The sequence below is a fragment of the Mastigoproctus giganteus genome, chromosome 6 (genome assembly GCF_048544385.1).
Source record: "Mastigoproctus giganteus isolate SK-2022 chromosome 6, ASM4854438v1, whole genome shotgun sequence".
NCBI classification, from domain to species: Eukaryota; Metazoa; Arthropoda; class Arachnida; order Uropygi; family Thelyphonidae; genus Mastigoproctus; species Mastigoproctus giganteus.
In genome coordinates this window covers 112,170,775-112,195,443 of record NC_143580.1, presented here as the reverse complement: position 1 = coordinate 112,195,443, position 24,669 = coordinate 112,170,775, and the positions used below count along the sequence as shown (strand labels likewise).

Sequence of the window (24,669 nt, the reverse complement as noted above, 5' to 3'; positions counted from 1 at the left end):
TCACTAATCTTGTTGCCCTTCTCTGTACTCGTTCCAGCAGCTCTACATCCTTCTTGAAATGAGGCCTCCAAACCTGCATACAGTACTCAAGGTGTGGCCTGACCAATGCCTTATACAAGGGAATGATCACATCCCTGTCCCTGCTAGAAAAATTCCTGTATATCATTGACAAGACACCATGAGCTACTCTTGCAGCTCATCTGCACTGCTCAGAGAACTTCATATCTGCCTGCACAATTACCCCCAGGTCCTTTTCATTCTCTACCACTGTCAGCATAGTACCACAGAGTTGATACGTTGATCTGGGGTTACTGTTTCCCATATGTAGTACTTTACATTTGTCAATGTTAAACTTCATTTGCCACCTCTCAGCCCATCTGCTCAACCTTTCCAGATCCTGTTGCAGCAGCATAGCATCAGTAGTGTCCTTAACAACCCTGCCAACCTTTGTATCGTCTGCAAACTTGGACATTAAGCCTGATACACCATCATCAATATCATTTATAAATACAGAAAAGAACAATGGACCCAACACTGAACCCTGAGGAACTCCACTAATAACATTAGTCCACGTTGAGCAGTGTCCATTGATTACTACTCTCTGTCTTCTGCCACTCAACCATCCCTTTATCCATAGCAGCAATTTGCCTCCAATGCCACACTTCTCCAATTTGTGCAGCAGTCTTCCATGCGCAACAGTATCAAAAGCCTTTCTAAGATCCAAATATATAATATCAAAGTTATTCCCCGCATCCAGTTCTTTTGTGACTACATCATAGTATCCAATCAAATTGGTCAGACAAGACCTGCCCTTAACAAAACCATGCTGTGTCTGAGCTATAACTGAATTCTTGTCCAGATGATCCTGCAATGCTTCTTTAACCAGTGCCTCCATTAATTTTCCTGGAACCGAAGTTAAACTAACAGGTACATAATGACATTATGCTCATTATGTGATAAATGGTAGTTTTACTTCTGTATACTGGTTGGCTGTTCACCTAGACAAAATATATTATTCATAGTAGTTTGTATTCACTAATAGAGGCAACCAGCCAGCCGATTTCTTATCGGTTGTAGCCTTTCGAAGCCAGTAGCTTCGAAACAGCTGTCTTGGTGATATCTCAGAATTTTAAATGTATAGTGGATTTACCTGTTTCATGTGATGCTATACGATTTTAAAAGATATTAACAACTTAGGCAGAACTCTGGATAACAGTATTTTCCTCCTAGTTGAACTGTTGTCTCAGATCTGCACAGAGGCTCCGTAGCTAGGTGAGCAGGAGCAGCAGTGCGTAGCACACGCTTCTTGATTAGACCGGGGTTCGAGCCGTGACCACCAAATATGGAGGATGCGGAAAGGTCAGGGAATGACCACCGCATATTCCCGAAGCAATATGGCCTTAGTTGCTAATGCTCCTAAAAACCAAATAACAACAACAGATCTGCACCTATTTCGTAGCTCTAAGTACTGGGCTTTAGCCTTTAGTAGGAGCAGAATGATTCTCATGATCAAAAATCAAATGCAGTGAGGTGCAAGAATTTTATTTGATTAAATACACCTTGTGGCTGATTTTTTTTAAACTTTTTGTTCTATTGGAATTCAGAATTTAATGTTTATTTTTATATTACTATATGTATTATTTAATATATACCTCATTAGTTTTATTTACCAGTTATTATTATGATTTTTTTAAAATAGGAATTTATGTTGTGCCGAAAAGAAGAATCAGATGCTGGAAAGTGCTTGAAAGAAGGTAAACAGATTACAGCTTGTGCATTAGAATTCCTTCAGAAAGTTAAACTAACTTGCCGGGAACCACTTGAAGAATATGTGAAATGCTTGGAATTTAGCAGTCGTCGTATGAAATTTAGCAAGTAAGTGTGCATAAATTTTCTTAGAGAATGAATAGAATAGTTTTTTCTGTCTTATATTTTCATCATAATTGTTCAATTTAGATTCAGTATTTTCATAAAATGTAAAGTGGTTGAAACCTTATTCCACTTACTTTAAAGTGATAGTTAAGTAATAATGAATTTTAGTATTTATCAAAAAAAAAGTTAAGGTAGATAACTCCTTGCTTAACATGGTGTTGTTTTATGTATTTTCATCATTATGCAGTTTCCAAAATATTTTTCCACATAATGTGGAATGTTCCTGCTATGAAGCATTTTTGTGTAGTTGACAATAAATTTATTTATTAGAAGTTAACGTTTGATAATACTGAGCACTTGAATATACCTGTATCCTTATTCCATTTCTCCCTCCACGAATACATTTCTCTATGTTAAATCATAGCTACAAACTGTGTGATTTATCATGACCACGTAGAGGAGAGGAGAGATGACACAAGGAGTCACCATCTATAGTAAGTTAATGAAAGAGTTATGTACATTTTTGGTACACTTCATTCAGTAATAATGTTATGCTAATTTCTGTGCATAATATTCTCAGATTGTCATATTTATGATTGTGGCAAACATTTTTTGCATAAGATTTTAGTTCCATTCTTTTCTAATTAGCTAAGCAGTTTGAGATTTTAGCAGAATCTTTGGCTAAGTGGGGTGGAACCTCAGTGTGTATGTAGCATTGAGTAAATCAAGTTTGCCACTTAGTGCATCATTGTCATATTGTGGTGGCACTTCATCATAAGTTGTCTTGTCTTAGGTATTCCTTGAGCAGCATGGTGTGTAGGAAAATTGTGTTGTTTGATATATTTATTTTTGAATTGTTTTGTCTTCATCATGTAGTATTGCCCTATGTACATAAAAAAAAAACCAAAAAAAAAAACCACTTCCCCAGGGCGAGTTATGTTGCTATTTGTTTTTTTTTTTTTTTTTTGTTTTGGTAGTTGTTGGCGCATCAGCTTCTGTGGCCATAATGCACCTCCCAAGGTTTTTGCAGTACTTTGATCCAAGCCCGAGGTGGGATTCGAACCCGCAACCTTTGGGTTGCTAGGCAGGCACTTTACCCACCCGGCTAGCCTGGTCGGCTGTTGCTATTTGTGTGGTTTGGTCCTGAAAGGGCTGATGGCACTTTTTATGTATACTATATTTGAAATTTAGCATATTTCTTATGCTAAAATTCTAGACATTAGCCATTTCAGCATAAGAAGAAAGATGCAACAAAATAATAGTTCAGTCGTACTATAAACACAACACATATCCTCACTCTCTCTCAAGCATGCACGCGCGCGCGCGCACACACACACACACACACACACACACACACACACACACACACACACACACACACACACACACACACACAAGGTTCTAGAAACTCTTCAGTTCTCCATTGATATTTATCACTGAGTTTCTGATGACACACATGTTTTGGTGTTTTTCAGTGGTTACAGTCAGTGTTATAGGAAATTACATGTGAAGTTCAGTTTTAGTTTCAGTTGATAATAATAGGGGTAAAGGAGAGTGACCTATTGCCACAGATCTGTGGCAGACATTAGTAAGCCTTTCAGGACATTATTTATAATTTTTAGGACTTTTTGTTAAACAAAAAAAAAAAACCATCAAAATTACCACAAATTTTGTGATCATTTGCTGCTTCATTTATTGTAATAATTTATTCCTTTACTACTTAATATGTAGTAAAGGAATAGTTTTAAGCATTCTATCAGTGCAGATCTATTTATTGATAATTATCAATTAAAAATAAACAAATCTAATATTTAGATAAGTTGTAATTATATAAGTATTTAGAAATTAATACATTAATGAAATGGCGGCTGTTCTACCATGAATACACAATATCACAGTGTTTAAGAAGCAGCAGGAATTTCCAAAAAACAGGAATGGGATATGTATAATTTTTGAATATTTTTCTTTTGCGTAATTTTGCATAATGCGTGCGCGCGCGCGCGCGCACACACACACACACACACACACACACACACAGTTTAGATTTTACAATTTTTAAATTAAATTTTGTCTAATCAGCTGTTTTTTTTTTTTGAAATTGAGAGAGTAATGCATAGTTGTTGTTTTAAACATCATCATAAAAATATCATCGGTGTACTTTTGAAATGAAAACCTGATTTAATTTGAAGAGAAATGCATGTCCTGAGGAGTGAACGTCACATACGTTTGTTTTATGTAATGTGTTTTCTTGATAGGAAAGTTGTTGTCCAGGGAGCAACCTTCATATTGAGAAAACGCTAGTTGATTAAGCAGAATTTTAATTTTGAAATTTGAAAATCTAAGTGATAATACTTAGTCCAATTTTTAATATCAGTTTCAAAAATTTCAGCCCAAATATGAAAAAAAAAGGTCCAGATGATAAATAGCTAAAACATAAAAATAAGTCAGATATACCAAGTACCTTTTACTCCAAACACTGGAATATTATAGCACTGTAGGACTAAATGAATTTAAGTGAAATTATGCATTGGACTAGAAGTGCTTTATTACATACCACACACACAGTGCATGCAATGGTATCTCCAACTACAGTCAGGTCGATTACTATGACCTGATTGTAGCTGGAGATGCCTTTTTTTTGTGTGTGTGTGTGTGTGTGTGTGCATGTGTGCAGATGTTAGATGGAGGTGGGGAGTTAAACAGAAATTGAGCATTTTGTTGGCTGAATTTGAGTAAATGCAGAAAAGGGTCATTGCCCTTGAACAAATTAAATCACGGGAATCATTGGGTACTTGGCAGCCCACCTTAATGTTGGAACCTAGCCTCCTGCAAAGATGGTCCCACAGAAAATAGATGTTCTTTGAGAATATTGTCAGGGAAATGGACAATATTTTATGTAATAAGGATAGAAAAGGGGAAGAGGACCAGAGTATGTCTGCCAGAGGTAAAAGTTAATAATGTTGTAAAGCAGTTATCTTTTAAGGTAACTGGTTTACAACATTTGTTTTGGCCTAAAAGATTTTAATGTATACTAATGATATTGAGAATAGGTAGTTGGAAGAATTACTTTGCAGTTTATGAGAAAACATTGAAAAAAACCCTGCAATGTTTGGCTAAATTTGAAAGTAGGATAAGGGAGTACATGATGAGAGCCTTGTAGTAATAGAGACATGTGATGCAAGAAAGCAAGCTTATGTTATGTACCATCAGCCAAAAAAAAAAAATTTCACACATACGTTCCCTCTAAAAAGTTTGTCAGTTCCTCCCTGAATTAATTTAAGCCATCAACTTCTACAACGACAGATGGAAGCTCATTCCAGCAATCAACTACCTGCTGGCTAAAGGCAAATTTCCGTGCATCTATTCTACAACTGTCTTTCCTCAGTTTGAATTTATGCCCTCTCGGTTTGTAATCTGAGCAAGAAGAAGAAGAATCGCATCAGAATTGAGCCTGCTCAACCCACACAATGCCTTGTACACCTCCCCCTTCGTTCCCCTCACAAATCTTGTTGCCCTTCTCTGTACTCACTCAAGCAACTCTACATCCTTCCTAAAATGAGGCCTCCAGACCTGTATGCAGTACTCAAGGCACGTATCTGAACAAGAGGAAAATTGAGCCTGCTTAACCCATTCAAGATGTACACCTCAATTAAGTCACCTCGCAGGTGCCTAGTCTCCAGATGCTGCAATTTTCAGAACTTAACCCTTCTCTGTACTCACTCAAGGAACTCTACATCTTTGCTAAAATGAGGCCTCCAGACCTGTATGCAGTACTCGAGGCATGGCCTGACCATTGCCTTATACAAAGGGAAAATCACCTCCTTTCCCTACTAGCAAAATTCGTATATATCATTGACAACACACCATTGACCTGCTCTGGCAGCTGTCTGCACTGCTCAAAAAATTTCATATCTGGTTGCACAATTACTCCCAGGTCTTTTTCATTTTTCTACCACCATAGTAGGTACATTTCTGTGGTTACAAATAAAAAAATAAATAAATAAACTTCTATCGATATACAGTACTTTGCATTTGTCAATGTTAAACTTCAGTTGCCACTTCTCAGCCCATCTGCCCAACTTTTCTAGATTCTGTTGCAGTAGCACACTGCCATTATTGTCATTAACAACCCTGCCAACTTTAGTATCATCTGCAACTTGGATTTTAAGCCTGATATACCTTCATCAGTATCATCGATAAATATTCAAAACAACAGTTGGCCCAGTACCAAACCCTAGGGGACTCCACTAATAACATTAGTTGACGAAGAGCAGCATACATTGATTACACTCTTTCTTCTCCCACCCAACCACCCTTTTATCCATTGTTGCAACTTGCCCGTAATACCATACTGTTCCAATTTGTACAGTAGTCTTCCATGCGTAACAGTATCAAAAGCTTTCCTGAAATCCAAGTATATGATATCGTAATTGTATTTTGCATCTAGTTCCTTTACAACATCATAGTATCCAATCAAATTTTTCAGACAAGACTTAACCTTAAGAAAGCCATGCTGTCTGAATTATTACTGCAGTCATGTCTAGATGATTCTGCAATGCTTCTTTAACCAATGATTCCATTATTTTTCCCTGAACAGAAGTTAAACAAAGAGGTCTGTAATTACTTGTAATTGTCACCCTTTGATCCTCATTTGCGAATTGAGGATACATTTACATATCTCCAGTCTGTGATTCCTTCCCCTGATTCCAAGGACTTCTCATAATTATGGCTAAGGGTTTGCTACCTCCTTTAATATAACTGGATAGATCCCATCCACCCCAAAGTGCCTTTCTTATGTTTAACTTCAACAATTTCTCCTCCACTTTGCTCATTAAGCTCCCTGTTAGAGTTTAATAAGCTTCTGTCCTCCACTTCTCTACAGACTTCCTGATGTGTGAATGTAGATGCAAAATACTCAATTATTTTGTCAGCTGTCTGAGCAGGATCATCAACAGTCGAACCATCAATATCAAGTGGACCAATCATTTGGTTACTTTAGCCCTGGAGAGATTCAAGGCTCATGGGATCATATTTTCTCATCATTGCCTTTATTTGTTAAAAGAACGGAACTATTGAACATATGGTTTTGCAGGAATGGCACTTAAATAGAAGGGGTTTGAGAATATTTGTTGATTCTATTGAGACAGTATTGGGTGGATGAGAAAACTTTTAGTTTGGGGGAAATACAGAGATTAATAGTTTAATGGTAGCGGCTAACAGAGATGAAATTAATTCTTGCAGTACTTCTGTTGGGTCATGTAGCAGCCTGCAAAGCAAGGTGTGCAGTAATTACAGTCTTCTGCTGGTTCTCATGTGATCAGCAATTATATGTGCCGTGTAAGAGTTATTAAAAAAGGACAGGCTCATATTTACTTTCTTATACACTAATACTAGGAGCATAGTAAATAAATTTGATGAATTTGAAGTATTGGAAGTAATTGTACTTTCTGTACACATACTCATTGTACATGTACAGAAGGGACAGATAAGATGGGGAAGTTATTCTTTTGTTTAAGAAGTACATGGATTGTAAAACAGTACATCACCCAACTGACACAGGTTTCCAGCACAATGTTGAGTCATCTTAGTGACATAAGCAGTAGGAAAAGAAATGAGAATATGAGCAGCATGTCTTAGTCTGTGAAGAGTGTAATGAACAACTATATAGACAAATAGGCCAACAAATCAAAATTTCTTGTCATTCAAGACTTTGACTTTCCATATCAGTTGGAACTTGGTTGGTAGTTTACTTGGTAGCAGAACATTTCTTGATTTTCTGTATGAAGATTTCTACACCAATATATTAGAAAGACAAGAGAAAGTAGTATTCTCGATCTGGTTATCAGAAATGATTCATCATATATTAAGAATCTTCAAATAAAGGAACTTTTAGTTGGCAGTAATCATAATGCATTAATGTAGGATTTAATCAATGAAATAGATATCACAGGACACAGAATAATGTAGTATGTATAAACTAGTCTTGTAATCAAATTCCTGAAGATGTTATGCAAGCTAAGGCATATTATGGTGTCTTTGGCTAAGAAAGCAAAGAAAAGTAGCAAGGGATTCTTTGCATATGTTAACTCTAGAAGGGTAGGAATGTTTACATTGGTCATGATATTAATGGCATAACTGTTGATGATCTTGGACAGAAAGTGAATAAATATTTTACATATGCATGATGAAGATTTTCAAGACTGGGTTAGCAGAAGTATAATACTGATCGAGAGTTAAATGATTTTATAATAACAGAAAGGAAGGTGGAAGAGAAATTCTGCAGCTAAAAGTGAACAAAGCACTTTGGGCTGACGGAATTTAATGAATAACATTAAAAGAAGCTGTAAAAGATGTAACTTTTAGCCATAATAATGACAGCAACTTTAGATTCAGGAGAAGCCCTTACACATTGACGATTTTTCAAGTGTAAAACAGTTAAGTAATGCATGATCACCTTGATACGAGTGGTGCCAATAAGGTACTCACAGCATGGACTTTTTAAGATAAATCATGCCTGAATATTCTGATTAATTACTATGAGCACATTACAAAGGAACTGGATGCAAAGAATAATTTACTTACTTTTATTTCACTACATATACTTACTTTTATTTCACTACATATACTTACTTTTATTTCACTACATATACTTACTTTTATTTCACTAAAGCCTTTGATACTGTACCACATGTATTAGTTAGGGGCAAATTAGTACCTTGGATAAAGGAATTCTTTAAATGTTACAAAACAGAGTGGTTATAAATGGGCACTTCATGGGCTAATGTGATGAGTAGATTTTCCACAGAAGTCAGAGTTTGAGACCCTTGCTATGTTTCATATTTATTAATGATATCCATGTAGGGAATTGCAAAGTTTGATGGCTGAGTTTGTTGATGATACCAAGGTGAGCACAGTAACCACTGTGCTCACCTTGGTATCATCCTATTTTTTCACTGCATATATTAATATAATTGATTGATTAAAATAGTGTTGATTAACCCAGAGTCACTTGTGTGAGATTGATTTGACCCTGACAGTATCTCAGCAGTTTGTGCTTTATCCACTCCACCCACATAGCTGAAACTCCTAATAATATCTGTTGTTAAAAATGTTTCTTTGAATTCTCCACTGAAAATTGCAGAAATGTCTAGTAATTATAACACAATTAGAAGAAATTCATGATTCAGTTAAACCTAATTATATGCACATGTTCACTTCCATGTGCTTTCCTCCAATCAGTAAGGCTCTCTGGCTTTGTGATATTGATGCATCATTTGGAATCAAACTGTTGATGTGCATGCTCCACATTTCACACCACGAGTGCTCCTATTACTGACAGGCTGGCATTTAATTGCAGTGGTCATTGAAGCATGCAGTTTTAAAATTTGTATTTAAAATTACAAATTAAAAATATACATTTATAATATAGAACATGGATTTTTCACAGTTGTGTTTAGAAGAGATAAATTATAGGTGGCATCAAAAAAATGAACAGTTTTGAATTATTTTACCTGATATTTCAAATTTTCACATGCACATGAATTTCAAATTTTTGTGTACCTAGCTTAGGATAAAATTTATTTCAGTTCTAACATTTATTTCTTCATGTGCTTCATAATTGGAGATTGGTGAGCTTTGGACACCTTGATCTTTGAAAACTAATAACTGGCTCAGTTGATTTCAAATAGCCTTGGTTAAGCTTGAGTCTGGTAATGCTGTCTTCTGTCATCAACTTAAAGATAAGGAACAGAATAGTAGTAGTAGTAGTAATGGCAGATGATTCAAGAAAGCAAGTTTACATAGCATCAGCAAAAAAAGAAACCCATCCACTTCCACAACAACAGATGGAATCCTGTTCCGACAATCAACCACCCGCTGGCTGAAAGCAAACTTCCACACCTCTATCCTGCAACCATCCTTCCTCACCTTGAATATATGCCTCCTCATGTGTATAGTCACAAGTGGAAGAATACCACTAACATACAGCTTACTCAATCCAGTCAAGACTTTGAACTCCTCAGTCAGATGCACAGGAATTTCAAACACAGGTGCCTGATCTTAAGATGCTGCAATTTGCAAATTGAAGCCTTTCTAGGTAAGAACATCCTTGTGTTCCTTTCACCAATCTGGTTGCCCTTCTCTGTACCTGTTACAGCAATCTACATCCTTCCTAAAGTGAGACATCCAGACCTCTATACAGTACTCGAGATTTGGCCTAACCATGGCCTCGTACAAAGGATTAATCACATTCTTATCCCTGCTACTAGCAAAATTTCTGTGTCTCATTGACAAGATCCCATGAGCTGTCCTAACAGCTTGTTTGCACTGCTCAGAGAATTTGATGTCTGAGTGCACAATTACCCCCAGGTCTTTTTCATTCTCCACTATCCTGAGTTTAGTACCACACGGTTGCTGAATTACTCTGGATTACTGCTACCCAGATGCAGTACCTTATACATGTCAATGTTAAACTTCAACTGTCATTTCTCAGCCCATCAATCCAATTTTCCTAGATCTTGTTGCAATAGCTCACCCTGATGACTGTTGTTAACCACCCTGCCAACCTTTGTATCATCTGCAAACTTTGACATTCAAAACAATAATGGATCCAGCACTGAATCCTGAGGAATTGCACTAATAACATTAGTCCATGAAAAGCAATGACCATTGAAAACCACTCTGTCTTCTTCCACTTAACCATCCCTTTATCCATAGCCAGTAACTTTCCCTTAATGCCACATTGCTCCAGTTTGTACAGCAGTCTTTTATGTGCAACAGTATCAAAAGACTTCCTGAAATCTAAATACAGTCGGACTGCTATATAACGAAATTGATTGTTCCCTTGAAAAAAATTTATAAGATGGAAGTTTGGGAGAGGCAAAGGCCTCTCCCAAACTTCAATCTTATAAAGAAATATGACCTTTCCAACAGTGAAAAATACTGTAAATTCAGAAATATGGTAAAAGATGGAAAAGAAGTGGGAATGAATAAATTTTCTAACATTTTAAAACAATTTATTAATACATACATATTAGGAGTACACTTTTAAGAATTATATCTTAAAATATTTGGTTATTTTTTGTTGTACACTTGATTCTACTGTACACAGTTCATAAAATTGTTCACATTTGTTTAAACTTTAAATCAGATATATTTTCTTCTCACTGAAGGCCTCGATGCAAAGTTTCAAATGCTGCTAACATTTGTTTGGAAGGTTTAATATTGCCCTCATTTTCATCCAACTCATCGTCGATATTGTCACTAGTTCTTTAAATACACTCCAAAATGTTGCGAGTCACTCAGATTTCAATTACCATAACATCTTTATCAACTCCTAAAATTTCGTCAAGAACAATTTCTCCACTGATCAAACCTCGCTTGGAACTCTTCCCAAGATTGCCCAATGTCTTCTAGTAGTTTATCCCTCTCATCTCCATTAATTCTTAATCGTTGCTTCCCTCACATCTTGACTCCATACTTTTTCCAACCCCGATATGCACATCCACAAATCTATAACAGAATGCAAGGTAGTGCATTTTCAAATTCTTGATAATGCCTCAGTCCATTCGTTGCAGTTAAGACGAATTATTTAGAAGAAAGAAAACGAGCTTGACACTTGTAAGTTTTGAAATTACCGAGTGAAGGTGGGCAGGGCAGTTGTTGATAATCAATGTGATTTTTCCATTTTCTTTCGTCATCTTTTTCTATCGAAATTTAAAATCCAGTGCTCAAAAATTTTGCTTGTTATTTAAGGTTTTTTGTTGTAGTTGTAGTCCAACTCTAATGACTTTACTCCTTTGGAACGGGGGGGTTATTTACTTTTGCCTATTCCCAAAAGCTCTAGTTTTTCATTACCAGCCATATTTGTAACGAAGAGTGTAATTCTCTCCACCTATTTTTACCACCTAAACATTTGTAACCTTTAAAAGTCAGTGTCTTGTTCAGCAAACATTTAAAAAATAGACATATCTCATCAATGTTGAATATGTCTTTCGACTAGTAGTCCTCCATAATTTTTTTCAAAACTGTTTCTTTCCAATGGGTGTAGTCGTAGTCTTCTTCGATTGCAACTCCACTTTCATCAGAAATAACTTTTTAAAGTAAGCCATGACGCTCTTTAAATTTGTCCAGCTAACCAGAACTGGCTTGGAATGTTTTATGCCCCAGAAAAGATTTGTACTCCATACTCTTTTCTTTTATTAATACCCCTGATATTGGCATGTTTTGGTCTCGAATCAACTTCATTCACTTAAAAACTGTTTCATCTACATCTTCCCAAAGGCATAATTTCGCATGCTTCCGACTGGGTCCCGTTTCCTCAAGCAGTTTGAGAATAGAGACAAGGTTTTTCAGAATGGTTGACACAGTATTGACAGGGACATCAAATTTTAATGCATTTTTTTTTAACGCCACGATCTACACTATTAAGCACTTCCACTTTTTCACACTACACTCAAGGATTTCCTCTTAGACACTAAGGTTACTTGCACAGCAGTTGAAACAAAGCTGAAATTAGGGATCACTTGTAGCTACCATGTAAACAGAGACAGGTGAAATTTAGTGAAAGTGTGGATGATTTATTTCTTCGAAACAACAGATGAATTTCTGAGATAAAGGAAAATCACTCTCCTAATTCTCTAATAGGATGCTTACAGTAGAAAATAGGTTGACCAGAGCCAATGCCCACGTCGAGAATATGCCTTAATCTCTGCCATTGGTTGTGGACAGCTGACCAGCAGGACATCTCGGCATAGTAGAGTATAAGTTGTATAGGTTTTACTTCTTTTTAGCCATTGCTGATCCACTGCTGGGCAAAGGCCTCTCCCAAACTTCCATCTTTTTCTATCCCGTGCCGTGGTTGGCCAGTTTCCTCCTGCAGGGTTTTACAGGCACCATTAAATCGTAAAATGTTTTAGCTCTTAATTCGTGGAATTAAAGCCTTTAGCTATTAAAAGCTAAAGGAATTAATGCTTAATCCTTTTAGCTCTTAAATCGTGCTCTCTACAGCATCAGCTTTTAAAGGCCAGAGGTGCGAACAATGCATACCCGGGTCTCTCGAAATCAGTTCGTTATATGGAAATTTTTTTTGTTTTGCGGAAACTATTTTCAATGTAATGACCAAGGGGAAATCAAAAAAAGTTCACTACATAGAATATTTTGCTATATGGAAGTTCGTTAAATAGAGGTCCGACTGTATATGATATTAAAATTATTTTTTGTATTCATTTGTTCACTGTATCATTGTAACCTAAATATTGATTAAGGCAAGGCTGCCCCTTGACAAATCCATGCTGTGATTGCAGTATAATTGCATGCCTGTCCAGATGGTCCTGCATTACTTCTTTAACCAGTGATTCCATTATTTTCCCTGGAACAGACATTAAGTTAACAGGCCTGTAATTACTTGTGTTGCCTTTTGAACCTCCTTTATGAATTGTGGATATCTTCACACTTCTCCAGTCCATAGGGACCTACTCTGAATCCAGGGATGCCCTCATAATTATAGCTAAGGGTTTGCTTATCTCCTTTGCTGCCTCCTTTAATATCTGGTTACCTTGATTTAGTTATCAGCAGCGATTCTTCATGCATTAAGACCCACTGGGGCGGCAGCAATCACAATGTACTAATGTGGAAGTTAATTAAAGGCGTAACTACTGTCATGGGTAAAGGCGTAACTACTGTCATGGGTAAAGGGAAAGGCTATTGCATTTGTAAGGATGACTCTAGCGGTCTCAGACAGTTTTTAAATTGTGTGCAGTGAGACCAACTGATGATGTTATCAACAGCAAATTCTAAATGGAAATTATTCAGGGAAGTAATCAAAGAAGCTACTAGGCTTTTCACACCAACAAAGAAATATTGTTCAATGCTTAGACCTAAATGGATGTCAGATGAACTATTGAGACACGTGGCAGAGAAGAAAAGAGCATGGGATGGCTTCTCTAACTTGCTGCTGCTGTAGAAAACAGTCATCCAAGAAATCCACAAAACTATTGCTAGTGTGTCAGTGACCAACCCACAAATTCCAGTCAATGTCTGTAAAGTTAAAATCCCCCATTATGAGACATTCTGATTTGCTGGCCCACTCTCTTTTCCCATATAGCTGTTTGGTATAGTCATCACAGTCATTAGGCCTATAATGTGCTCCTTCTCTCAATTTTGTTTTCCCAGTGATTATATCACACCAAACTGGCTCAGCATTGCACTCGTCATCCAAGTCAACTGGATGCATAGCCTTTGATTTAATATTCTTCTTAACTAAGAGCATAATCACTCCACCTCTCCTGTCCTTCCTGTATACAATGTACTCCTCATATTCAAATTCAGCATAACTTATGTCTGAGTGGCACCACTTCTCTGCTATTTCTACAATGTCTGCATTTGACAACTTAATCAGTATTTCAAATTCATAAAATTTATTTACAGTTCTCCTAGCATTTGTATTCATGCAAGTATACATGAGTGGAACTAAAATTACTGTAACACAGAGTGAAAACGGATACAAAAATAGATTGTGACAAGTTTAATAATGGGAAATATACATATATTAGATTATATACATGAGTGGGTTTTTACTTTTAGTTGCTCTAATGCATCCCATGTATTCATTTGTTCCATGATGTCCTGAGCAGGACTGGAAAACCCAGACACCTTGCTTTCAAGGCTGCTGCATGTATACCAATAATAGCAATGCAAGAATCATTTTTACCTCTGTCTGTGGCTCTAGTTAAACTATTAGTCTGTGTATGCCTCCAAGCTAGCAGTTTCCCGACACACCTATTGCTGCCTCGATAGCACCAGCAAATATTCTTGCACTCCTTTTATTCAAGTGTATCCCACCTCTCGACGTGGGCACCTGTACTGGTGAGGGGACCTCCCAGTGATGCTGCTGGACTTCCAGACTAGCATCACTGGGATCCAACGCCCACAGCCCAGGTTCCAGGCTTACATCAATGGAATCCGGCATGTTTGCCGTGCGCTGCGACCCGTGGAAATTCGGAAAGGGGGATCCTGGTGGTTGAGGGGCCCAGCTTCAATACACCACTTTGGCCCCTACTTCGACAAGACGGGTGGTCCTGGAAGGCCGGGCTAGGATCAATCGGCTAGTAGGCTCGCCTGCGAGGGTCAACTGTGTCAATGCCACGCCCCTACCCTCATGGTCCGAGGGACAGGATTCAGGCTGGCGGCGGTGTGGGTATAGTGTCTGGGTAGCCCTGACGTTCCACTCCCGAGCGCATTTATTGCATGCCGGGTAGTGGGCGTCCCTTTGGGCTCCGTGGTGGGTGGGGAGCCCGGGCACTGAACCAAATAAAATTTCTATGAATCCTGATCAACTTATTTCTTCAGGGGCCCCAACCCGGTCCCTATCTGAAAACAACGACACAGATACAGATAGCATTATTGCTAAAAAGAGGCAGCGAACCGATTTACCATCAGGGCCTGTCCCAAGGTTCTTAATTATGCATTCTACCAGTGAAACACCGATTGGTAAAATGTCACCCTTTTTTATTCAAAAAGGGTTAGATGGGTTAGCAGGTTCACCCAAATCAGTTAAGAGGCTTCATTCTGGAGACCTTTTAATTGAAACTAAAAATGACAGGCAATCTGAACATCTGCTCCGAACAACATCAATCGGAGGAATACCTATAACAGTGACACCACACAGAACACTCAATTCATCGAGAGGTGTCATTTCGGAGTGGGACCTTCTCGACGTAACCGAGGAGGAAATCTGCTCCGAATTAAAACCACAGGGAGTTATTGCCGTCAAGAGAATTACTGTGCGAAGGGATGGAAAACTAGTTAAAACCAGGAGCGTTATCCTGACTTTTAACTCTCCTAAACCTCCTGATGAGATTAAAGCTGGATACATTAATTGTTCAATGCGTTTCTTAGTTGGTATGTATAGCCTAGTAGCTTCCAAGATAAGTTCTTTGAATGCTTCCCATTTTGCATTTGCTGTTGGTAACATCATCAGTTGGTCCCACTGTATAGAATTTAAATACTGTCTCAGTCCATCGTAGTTATAGACCTGTGAGTTTAACTTCTGTTCCAGGAAAATTAATGGAGGCACTAGTTAAAGAAGCACTGCAGGATAAGGCAATGGTCAGGCCACACCTAGAGTACTGTATACAGGTCTGGAGGCCTCATTTCAAGAAGGATGTAGAGCTGCTGGAACGAGTACAGAGAAGGGCAACAAGATTAGTGAATGGAACAAAGGGGTGCTCTTATGAAGAAAGGCTTAAGTTTTGCAAATTACAGTGTCTGGAGACTAGGCACCAGCGAGGTGATCTGATAGAGGTGTATAAAGCCTTGAATGGTTTGAGCATGCTCAGTGCTGACGGGATTCTTCCTCTCGCTCAGAATAATCACCTGAGAGGGCATAAATTCAAATTGAGAAAAGACAGATGTAGGATAGACGTGCGGAAATTTGCCTTTAGCCAGCGAGTGGTTGGTTGGTGGAGCAGACTTCCAACCCTTGTCGTGGAAGTTGATAGCCTAAATAAGTTTAAGGCTCAGCTGGACAGATATTTTGAACGAACAGAGGGGTGAAGTCGAAGTGGTTTTTTTTTTTTTTTTTTTGGCTGATGCTGCATAAGCTTGCTTTCTTGCATCAAATGCCTCTACTAATGCTAATGTGTCCATACGTTCCGAACCCTTTACGGTGTTTTAAATGCCAGAAGTATGGACATTCTCAAATGGCCTGCCGTGGAGTCCTTGCATGCGCCCGATGCAGTGCAAAGGACCACAAAACAACAGCATGTTCAGCCGCAAAACTCACCTGTATTAACTGTGAGGGAGAACACCCAGCCTACTCACGAGCATGCCAGAGGTGGAAAGAAGAAAAAGAACTTCAACGGCTGAAGGCAGAGCTAAATATATCATACCAGGAGGCAAGGAAATCGGTGAAACCCCTGAATACCAACAAACCTACCTATGCCCAGAAGGTAGCAGGGAGATATTCCATCGGAACTCAGATGGACATGACCATTCCTCCAAAGGAGTCTTTCACTCCCGTCGCGCGTTATCTCTTTTAAGTTCTCAAAAACCTGCACAGAAAAACCAATCAGCTGCCACTCCTATATCAGTACCTCCTAATGCTCCACAAGTAACAAAGGTAATTATGAAAGAAAAGAATAAGAAAGGGGAAGTCCACCCTAGTACCCAAGAAAACATGGATGTCGAGCAGAAGGAGGTACCTGAAGATTCAGTCTTGGAACTCTTTGCGGAGGAAGAAATGGACACGGGACAGCATCCATTCTTCCCCAAAAAAGATAAACCCAAGACTGACAAAAGTAAGCCCTCAGCACCTCGGAAGCCGCCTGATGTACCCACCAAGCCAAAATAATGGCTAAATTCCTACAATGGAATTGTCGTGGATTCCGGCGAAATACTGATGACATCAAGGCCCTCCTGCAAAAGCACGAGCCAGTTTGCTTTTGCTTGCAGGAGACTTATCTAAAGGCAAATGATGATCCCACAATGCATAACATCACAATTTTTCGTAAGGATAGAATTGTGGATGGTCCTGCTCATGGGGGAGTGGCTATCCTTGTGGGTAACCAGACCCCAGTGCAGCCCTTGCTAATTACAACTAGCATAGAAGCTGTTGCAATTCGCCTTACGGTGGGATTTTTATTAACGGTCTGCTCTATCTATTTGCCACCTGGGACTGACATCTCCCAGGAAGACCTTGATGATCTTCTAACGCAGTTGCCTCCCTCTTTCTTACTTCTTGGGGATTTTAATGGACATAACACCCTGTGGGGTAGTGCTAACATCAATGGAAGGGGACGAGTCATAGAGCATATGCTAAATGACAATGACCTTTCCCTTCTAAATACTGGAACAAACACCTTCTTCCACATGCCTACCCGTACTTTTTCTGCCATTGATCTCTCTATCTGCTCCCCTTCTCTACTCCCTTCACTCACTTGGGAAGTGGAGGAGAATCCATACGGAAGTGATCACTTCCCTGTGATAATCTTGTTACACAGTGGGAGGCCATGTCTTCCTTTTAGGTTACCACGGTGGAAGTTTGATCACAGTGACTGGATTGCCTTCCAACATCAGGCAAATTTTGACCTCAGTACAGTCAGTCGGGAGCCTATCAATGACGCAGTAAAGTACATCACAGAAATCATTGTCCAAGCAGCTGTGAATGCTGTCCCAAAAACATCTGCCCGGTTTCCACCATTTCCCAAACCTTGGTGGAATTCACAATGCACAACAGCAAAAAAGGCTCAAAACAAAGCGTGGGGGATATTTCGGCGATATCCTACCACGAACAACCTTATAGCCTTCAAACGTGCACGAGCCAAAGCACGCTACATCCGTCGTCAGAGTCAAAAGGAATCGTGGATCCGTTTTACATCATCTATTAACCAGTCTACTAACTCTAAGGTAGTCTGGGATAAAATCCGGAAAATGAAGGGAAAATATACATTCCACCCTTCTTCAGTCCTAGATTATAATGGATGCACTATTGCAGATCCAACTGCAATAGCCAATGCTCTTGGGGAAACATTCTCTAACATCTTCACAACATCCTCGTATTCCCCAGAGTTCCTGGTCCTGAAACATAAACTGGAAAAACAAGCACTTAATTTTAAGTCCAAGGGACTCTATCCCTACAACGGGGCATTCACTATAGAGGAACTGAAAAGAGCCCTCACTCTTTCCAAAGCAAGTGCTGTTGGACCAGATGACATCCATTATGAAATGATTAAACATCTTTCACCAAAATCTATGGATTGTCTGCTCCTTCTGTATAACAGAATCTTTATTGAAGGGCAGTTTCCGGACTCCTGGCGAAAGGCAATCGTTCTTGCCTTTCCTAAGCCAGGAAAGGATCCAAAAGTCACCACCAATTATCGTCCTATTGCTCTGACTAGCTGTCTGTGCAAAATCCTGGAGAGAATGGTTAATTCTCGTTTAATATGGTATCTAGAATCAAATTACCTTCTCTCCAACATCCAGTGCGGCTTCCGAAGGAACCGGTCCACTTTGGACCATCTTATTAGATTGGAAGCATCCATCCGGGATGCTTTCCTAAAACGCGAACACTTCGTTTCGGTGTTCTTTGACATGGAGAAAGCGTATGACACAACTTGGAGATTTGGCATCTTAAAAGATCTGCTTAGCCTTGGTCTTAGGGGGAAATCCCCATTTTTATTAAAAACTTTTTAGTCAATCGATCTTTCCAAGTTCGTGTGGGATCCTCACTCTCCCGTTCCTTCAGCCAAGAGGAGGGAGTACCACAAGGATCAGTATTAAGTGTCACGCTTTTTGCCATCAAAGTAAATTCCATCACAGAACAACTTCCTCCAACTGTAAACTGTGCCCTCTATGTCGATGACTTTAGCATATTTTGTCAGTCATGCAACATGAGGGTTATTGAAAGACAACTGCAGAAAGCTATTGATCGCCTTAATTCCTGGGCACTTGCTAATGGCTTCAGGTTCTCGCCGGAGAAGACCGTTTGCGTACACTTTTGTCGCAAGCGTAATCTTCATCCTGAACCTGAATTAAGGCTTGGACAAAATGTTGTTCCAGTGTCAGACACAAAATTCTTGGGACTTGTGTTTGATAAAAAGTTGACCTTTCTCGAACATATTTGTCAACTTCGTACAAAATGCACAAGGGGACTAAATATTCTTCTCTCTCTCTCCTCCATGCGTTGGGGAGCAGATCGATGCACCCTACTACGGCTTTACCGTGCACTTGTACGATCCAAATTAGATTACGGATCCCAGGTATTCTCCTCAGCCAGAGATAGTGTCCTCCGATGGTTGGACCCTGTCCACCATCAGGCTATCCGTATCGCTACTGGAGCATTTCGAACATCTCCTGTCCAGAGCTTATACGTCGAAGTAAATGAACCACCATCACCCCTTCGACGTAAGCAGCTGTCTTTAAACTATGTGTTAAAGTTGAAATCCCTGCCAGACCATCCTACGTGGACACCCGTTTTCGAGCCATGTTGGGAAAACTTGTACAATACCCGTCAGACTGCCAATCGACCTTTTGGTATTCGTGTCCAAGAGCTACTCAGAGAGTTTAACATCACGGTAGACAAGGTTGCAAAAACACCAAAAGAAACTCTTCCACCCTGGCATGCTCATATCCCATCCTGTGACTTTTCCCTTAAGAAATGGGTAAAGTCTGGGACCTCATCATCTGTCTACCAGCAACTCTATGCTGCCCACCGATCCGATTACTCTGATTTTTTGCCTGTGTTTACCGATGGCTCGAAATCAGAGTTGTCTGTAGGATCTGCTGCTATCTTTCCAGATAGTACTATCTCTGGGAAGATTCCCCACGAATGCAGCATATACACAGCTGAGTTGTATGCTATTGAGCTAGCCTTGGACCACATTAAAACCCATAAGCACCAAAGATGTATGGTATACACTGACTCTTCAAGTACACTGCAGGCTTTATCAGGGATGAGGTATAATCCTCATCCGTTTGTGACACGGATTCAGCAGACGTTACATTCCCTGTTTGAGCATTCATTCGACATCCGTTTCTGCTGGATTCCGAGCCACATTGGGATCAGGGGAAATGAACTGGCAGATGCTGCGGCCATATCACCAGAACCACACAACACTTATTGCCTGTTAGTCCCCTATACAGACTACAGGCAGCTAATACAAACTAAATTACATTCCCAATGGCAACAATCTTGGCATGAGCAAGTCACAAACAAGCTCTATCAGATAAAGCCTGTAATCCAACGCTGGCAGTCTAGTCTGCACAGGAACCGCAAAGAGGAAGTTGTTCTAGCTCGTCTCCGCATAGGACACAGTCATCTTACACATGCTTTTCTGCTGAGGGCGGATGACTGTCCTATGTGCGACAACTGCGGCACCATTTTAACTATTCATCACATTTTAACCGTGTGTCCACGTTTTAGACAAGAACGTGATTTATATTTTACCGTTTTTAGTCATCCGGCTGAGCCGTATAGACTCAGTCAGATTTTATCCGACAATGACGATGTGTCTGCTGTTTTTAGCTTTTTAAAATCAATAAACGTTTTTGCTCATATATAAAATTTACATTTTATTGTGATTTTCTATTTATTTATCCTTTATACATTTGTTATATATTTTGACATAGTGACCTAAGTAATTGGGTCACTGAAAGTTTAAAATTTTTTATATATGACTTGGTCTTGGCGCATTATAGCCTCAGTAGCTAATGCACCAATAAAACCAACCAACCAACCAAGTGTATCCCATCTCTGTAAAAACAGTCTCTCTTGTAAATAAGCACAGACCATGTTGAGAAAATTTTAGTTCCAATGTGGGTGGGGGTGTAGAATTATTTTTGGCACATGCATATCATGTCAGTAAAGTTTGGAAAGTACATATATACAGTTCAAATTCCACTTTTATTACCAGAAATTATGATATGGGTTTCGGTGTGACAGGAATGTCATTTAGCTGCTTGTATTTACTGCTTTTAGTTTTAATTTAACACAAGTAAGTAGGGGCACTTAGTGAGTTTCTCATGGCTTTGATTCTGAGAAAAGAATATGTTAACCTATATTAAATTTATTTTATGAACATAAAATTGTTTTGTTATAGCCATTTTAGCATAAAATTCCTTGTGCAATTTGCAAAAACTTTTGATGGCACTTGGTGCTGATCATTGGAAGAGGATATAATATTACTTTCCATAGCCTGAGATGGCCCATGACACATTTTCAGTGTAACATATTAGCATTAGTAGAGGCATATGATGCAAGAAAGCAAGCTTATACAGCATCAGCCAAAAAAAAAAAAAAAACCCATCTTCCCATTTCACCCATTTATTTGCTCCAAATGTTTGTCTAGTTCTGGCTTGAATTTATTTAAGCTGTAAACTTCTACAACAACAGATGGAAGTTTGTTTCAGCAATCAACCACATGCTGGCTGAACTTCTGCACATCTATTCCATGACTGCCTTTCCTCAATTTGAATTTATGTCCCCTCAGGCGATTAATTTGGGCAAGAAGCAGAATTCCATCAGCATTGAGCTTCTCAAACCATTCAAGGACTTATACACCTCAATCAGATCACTTTGCACGTGCCTAGTCACCAGATACTATAATTTGCAAATCTTAAGCCTTTCTTCGTAAGAGCAACCCTTTGTTCCATTCTCTAATCTTGTTTCCCTTCTCTGTACTCATTCCAGCAGCTCTACATCCTTCCTAAAATGAGACCTCCAGACCTGTATACAGTACTCAAGGTGGAGACTGACCATTGCCTTTTACAAGGGGATAATCACCTCCTCATCCCTGCTACAAAAATTCCTGTATATCATTGATAAGACACCATGAGCTACTCTTGCAGATTGTCTGCACTGCTCAGAAAACTTCATATCTGCCTGCACAATTACCCTCAGGTCCTTTTCATTCTCTACCACTGTCAGTGTAGTACCTCAGTTGACACATTACTCTGGGATTACTGCTTCCCATATGCAGTACTTTAAATTTGTCAACGTTGAACTTCATTTGCCACCTCTCAGCCCATCTGCTCAACTTTTCTAGATCCTGTTGCAGCAGTGTACTGTCATTAAAAACCTTGCCAACCTTCGTATCATCTGTAAACTTGGACATTAAGCCTGATATACCATCAACAATATCATTTCTAAATACAGAAAACAACAATGGACCCAACACTGAACCCTGAGGGACTCCACTAATAACATTAGTCCATGAAGAGCAGTGTCCATTGATTACCACCCTCTGTCTTCTCCCACTCAACCATCCCTTTATCCATAGCAGCAATTTGCCTCCAATGCCACACTGCTCCAATTTGTGCAGTAGTCTTCCATGTGCAACAGTATCAAAGGCTTTTCTAAGATCCAAATATGATATCAAAGTTATTATTTTGCATCCAGTTCCTTTGTGTCTACATCATAGTATCCAATCAAATTAATCAGACAAGACTTCCCCTTAACAAACCCATGCTGTGTCTGAACTATAACTGAAGTCTTGTCTAGATGATCCTCCAATGCTTCTTTAACCAGTGCCTCCATTAATTTCCCTGGAACAGAAGTTAAACTAACATGTCTGTAATTACCTGTGTCTCCCTTTGTGGATTGGGGTCACATTTGCACATCTCCAGTACATGGATACCTCTCCTGAGTCTAGGGAAGCTATCATAATTATGGCTAAGGGTTTGCTTACTTCCTTTGCTGCCTCCTTTAATATAACTGGATAGATTCCATCCACCCCAGGTGCCTTTCTTGTGTTTACCTTCAACAATTTCGCCTCCACTTTACTCTCAGTTACTACAATATTATCTAGCTTACTGCCAGAGTTGAATACACCTCTGGCATTCCCCTCGCTGAATAACTCCTCATGTGTGAATGTTCATGCAAATATTCATTTAGTTTGTTAGCTACCTGAGCAGGATCATCAACAGTTGAACCATCGATATCAAGTGGACCAATCTGATTCATCCCCTTCCTTCTAGAGTTTACATAAATAAAGAACTCTTTGCTGTTTTTCTTTGCATCCTTTGCCAAAGATTTCTCGTAATCTGCTTTCGCTTGCGTAACCTACTTTGTAACTTGGTTACAGACCAGCTTATATCTATCATAGGCTTTTGTGTCACATGTTAATTTATATGTATCTCATGCATTTTTCTTCTGTCACATGTCTAATTAGTTCATCTGACTTCCATTTAGGCCTAAATCTTGAACAATATTTCTTTGTTGGCATGAAAAGCCTAGTAGCCTCCAAGATTAATTCTTTGAATGCTTCACATTTTGAATTTGCTATTGGTAACACATCAGTTGGTTCCACTGTATAGAATTTAAATACTGTCTTAGAACACCATAGTCACCTTTACGAAAGCAAAAACCCTTCCCTTTAACCTTGATGGTTACCTCTTTGAGTAAATTCCACTTCAGCACACTGTGATCACTGCCACCTAGTGGTTCCTTTATCTGCAGATTCTTGATGCATGAAGAATCACTACTGATAATCAGATCAAGAGTATTACTCCCTCTAGTTGCCTCCCGAACATGCTGCTGTAGAAAACAATCATCCAATAAATCCACAAAAGCCTTGCTAGTATGTGAGTGACCAACCCACAAATTCCAGTCAATATCCGGGAAATTAAAATCAACCATTATAAGACACTTTGATATACTGGCCCACTCTATTTCTCTGCACAATTGCTCATTATACTCATCAGATTCATTAGGCCTATAACACACACTTACTCTCATTTTTCCTTTCCCAGTGCTTATGTCACAATAAACAGACTCAACATTGCATTGCATTGTCCACCAACATCAGTTGGATGCACTTCCTTAGATTTTGTGTGTTTCTTAACTAACAGCATAACCCCTACTCCATTCCTGTCCTGTCTATCCTTTCTGTACACATTGTACTCCCCAAATTCCAGTTCTGCACTGCTTATGTCTGTGTGATACCATGTCTCTGATATCCCAACGATATCTGCCTTTGATGTCTTGACTAGCACTTCAAGCTCAGCGAATTTATTAACTATACTCCTAGCATTGGTGTACATGCAAGTAAACAAACACCTGTTTCTACTCTTAGTTACCCTAACATAGCCCATGTATTTACTTGTTCCACTATGACTCCCAGAAGTCGTGGAAATTCCTATTGCCTTGCTTTCCAGGCTGCTGCTCAATGGCATTTCAATAGAAGTAGTGCAAGAATCACTTTTACCTCTGCCAGTGGCTACTGTTAATCTATTATTCCGTGCATCCCCCCCCAAACTAGCAGTTTTCCGACCCACCTAACTCTGCCTCGATAATATTTGGAA

The 24,669-nt window shown here is 39.1% G+C and overlaps 1 protein-coding gene across 1 annotated transcript in view; it reads left to right on the top strand.

The window, feature by feature from the left end:
* The window catches only part of ND-19 (NADH dehydrogenase [ubiquinone] 1 alpha subcomplex subunit 8), a 70,700-nt gene that overhangs the window by 27,685 nt on the left and 18,346 nt on the right, over nt 1-24,669 (top strand). Inside the window, exon 2 of the mRNA XM_090375261.1 lies at nt 1,700-1,875. Coding sequence (XP_090231387.1) covers nt 1,700-1,875 — 176 coding nt within the window. The remainder of the gene's footprint in view (nt 1-1,699; nt 1,876-24,669) is intronic.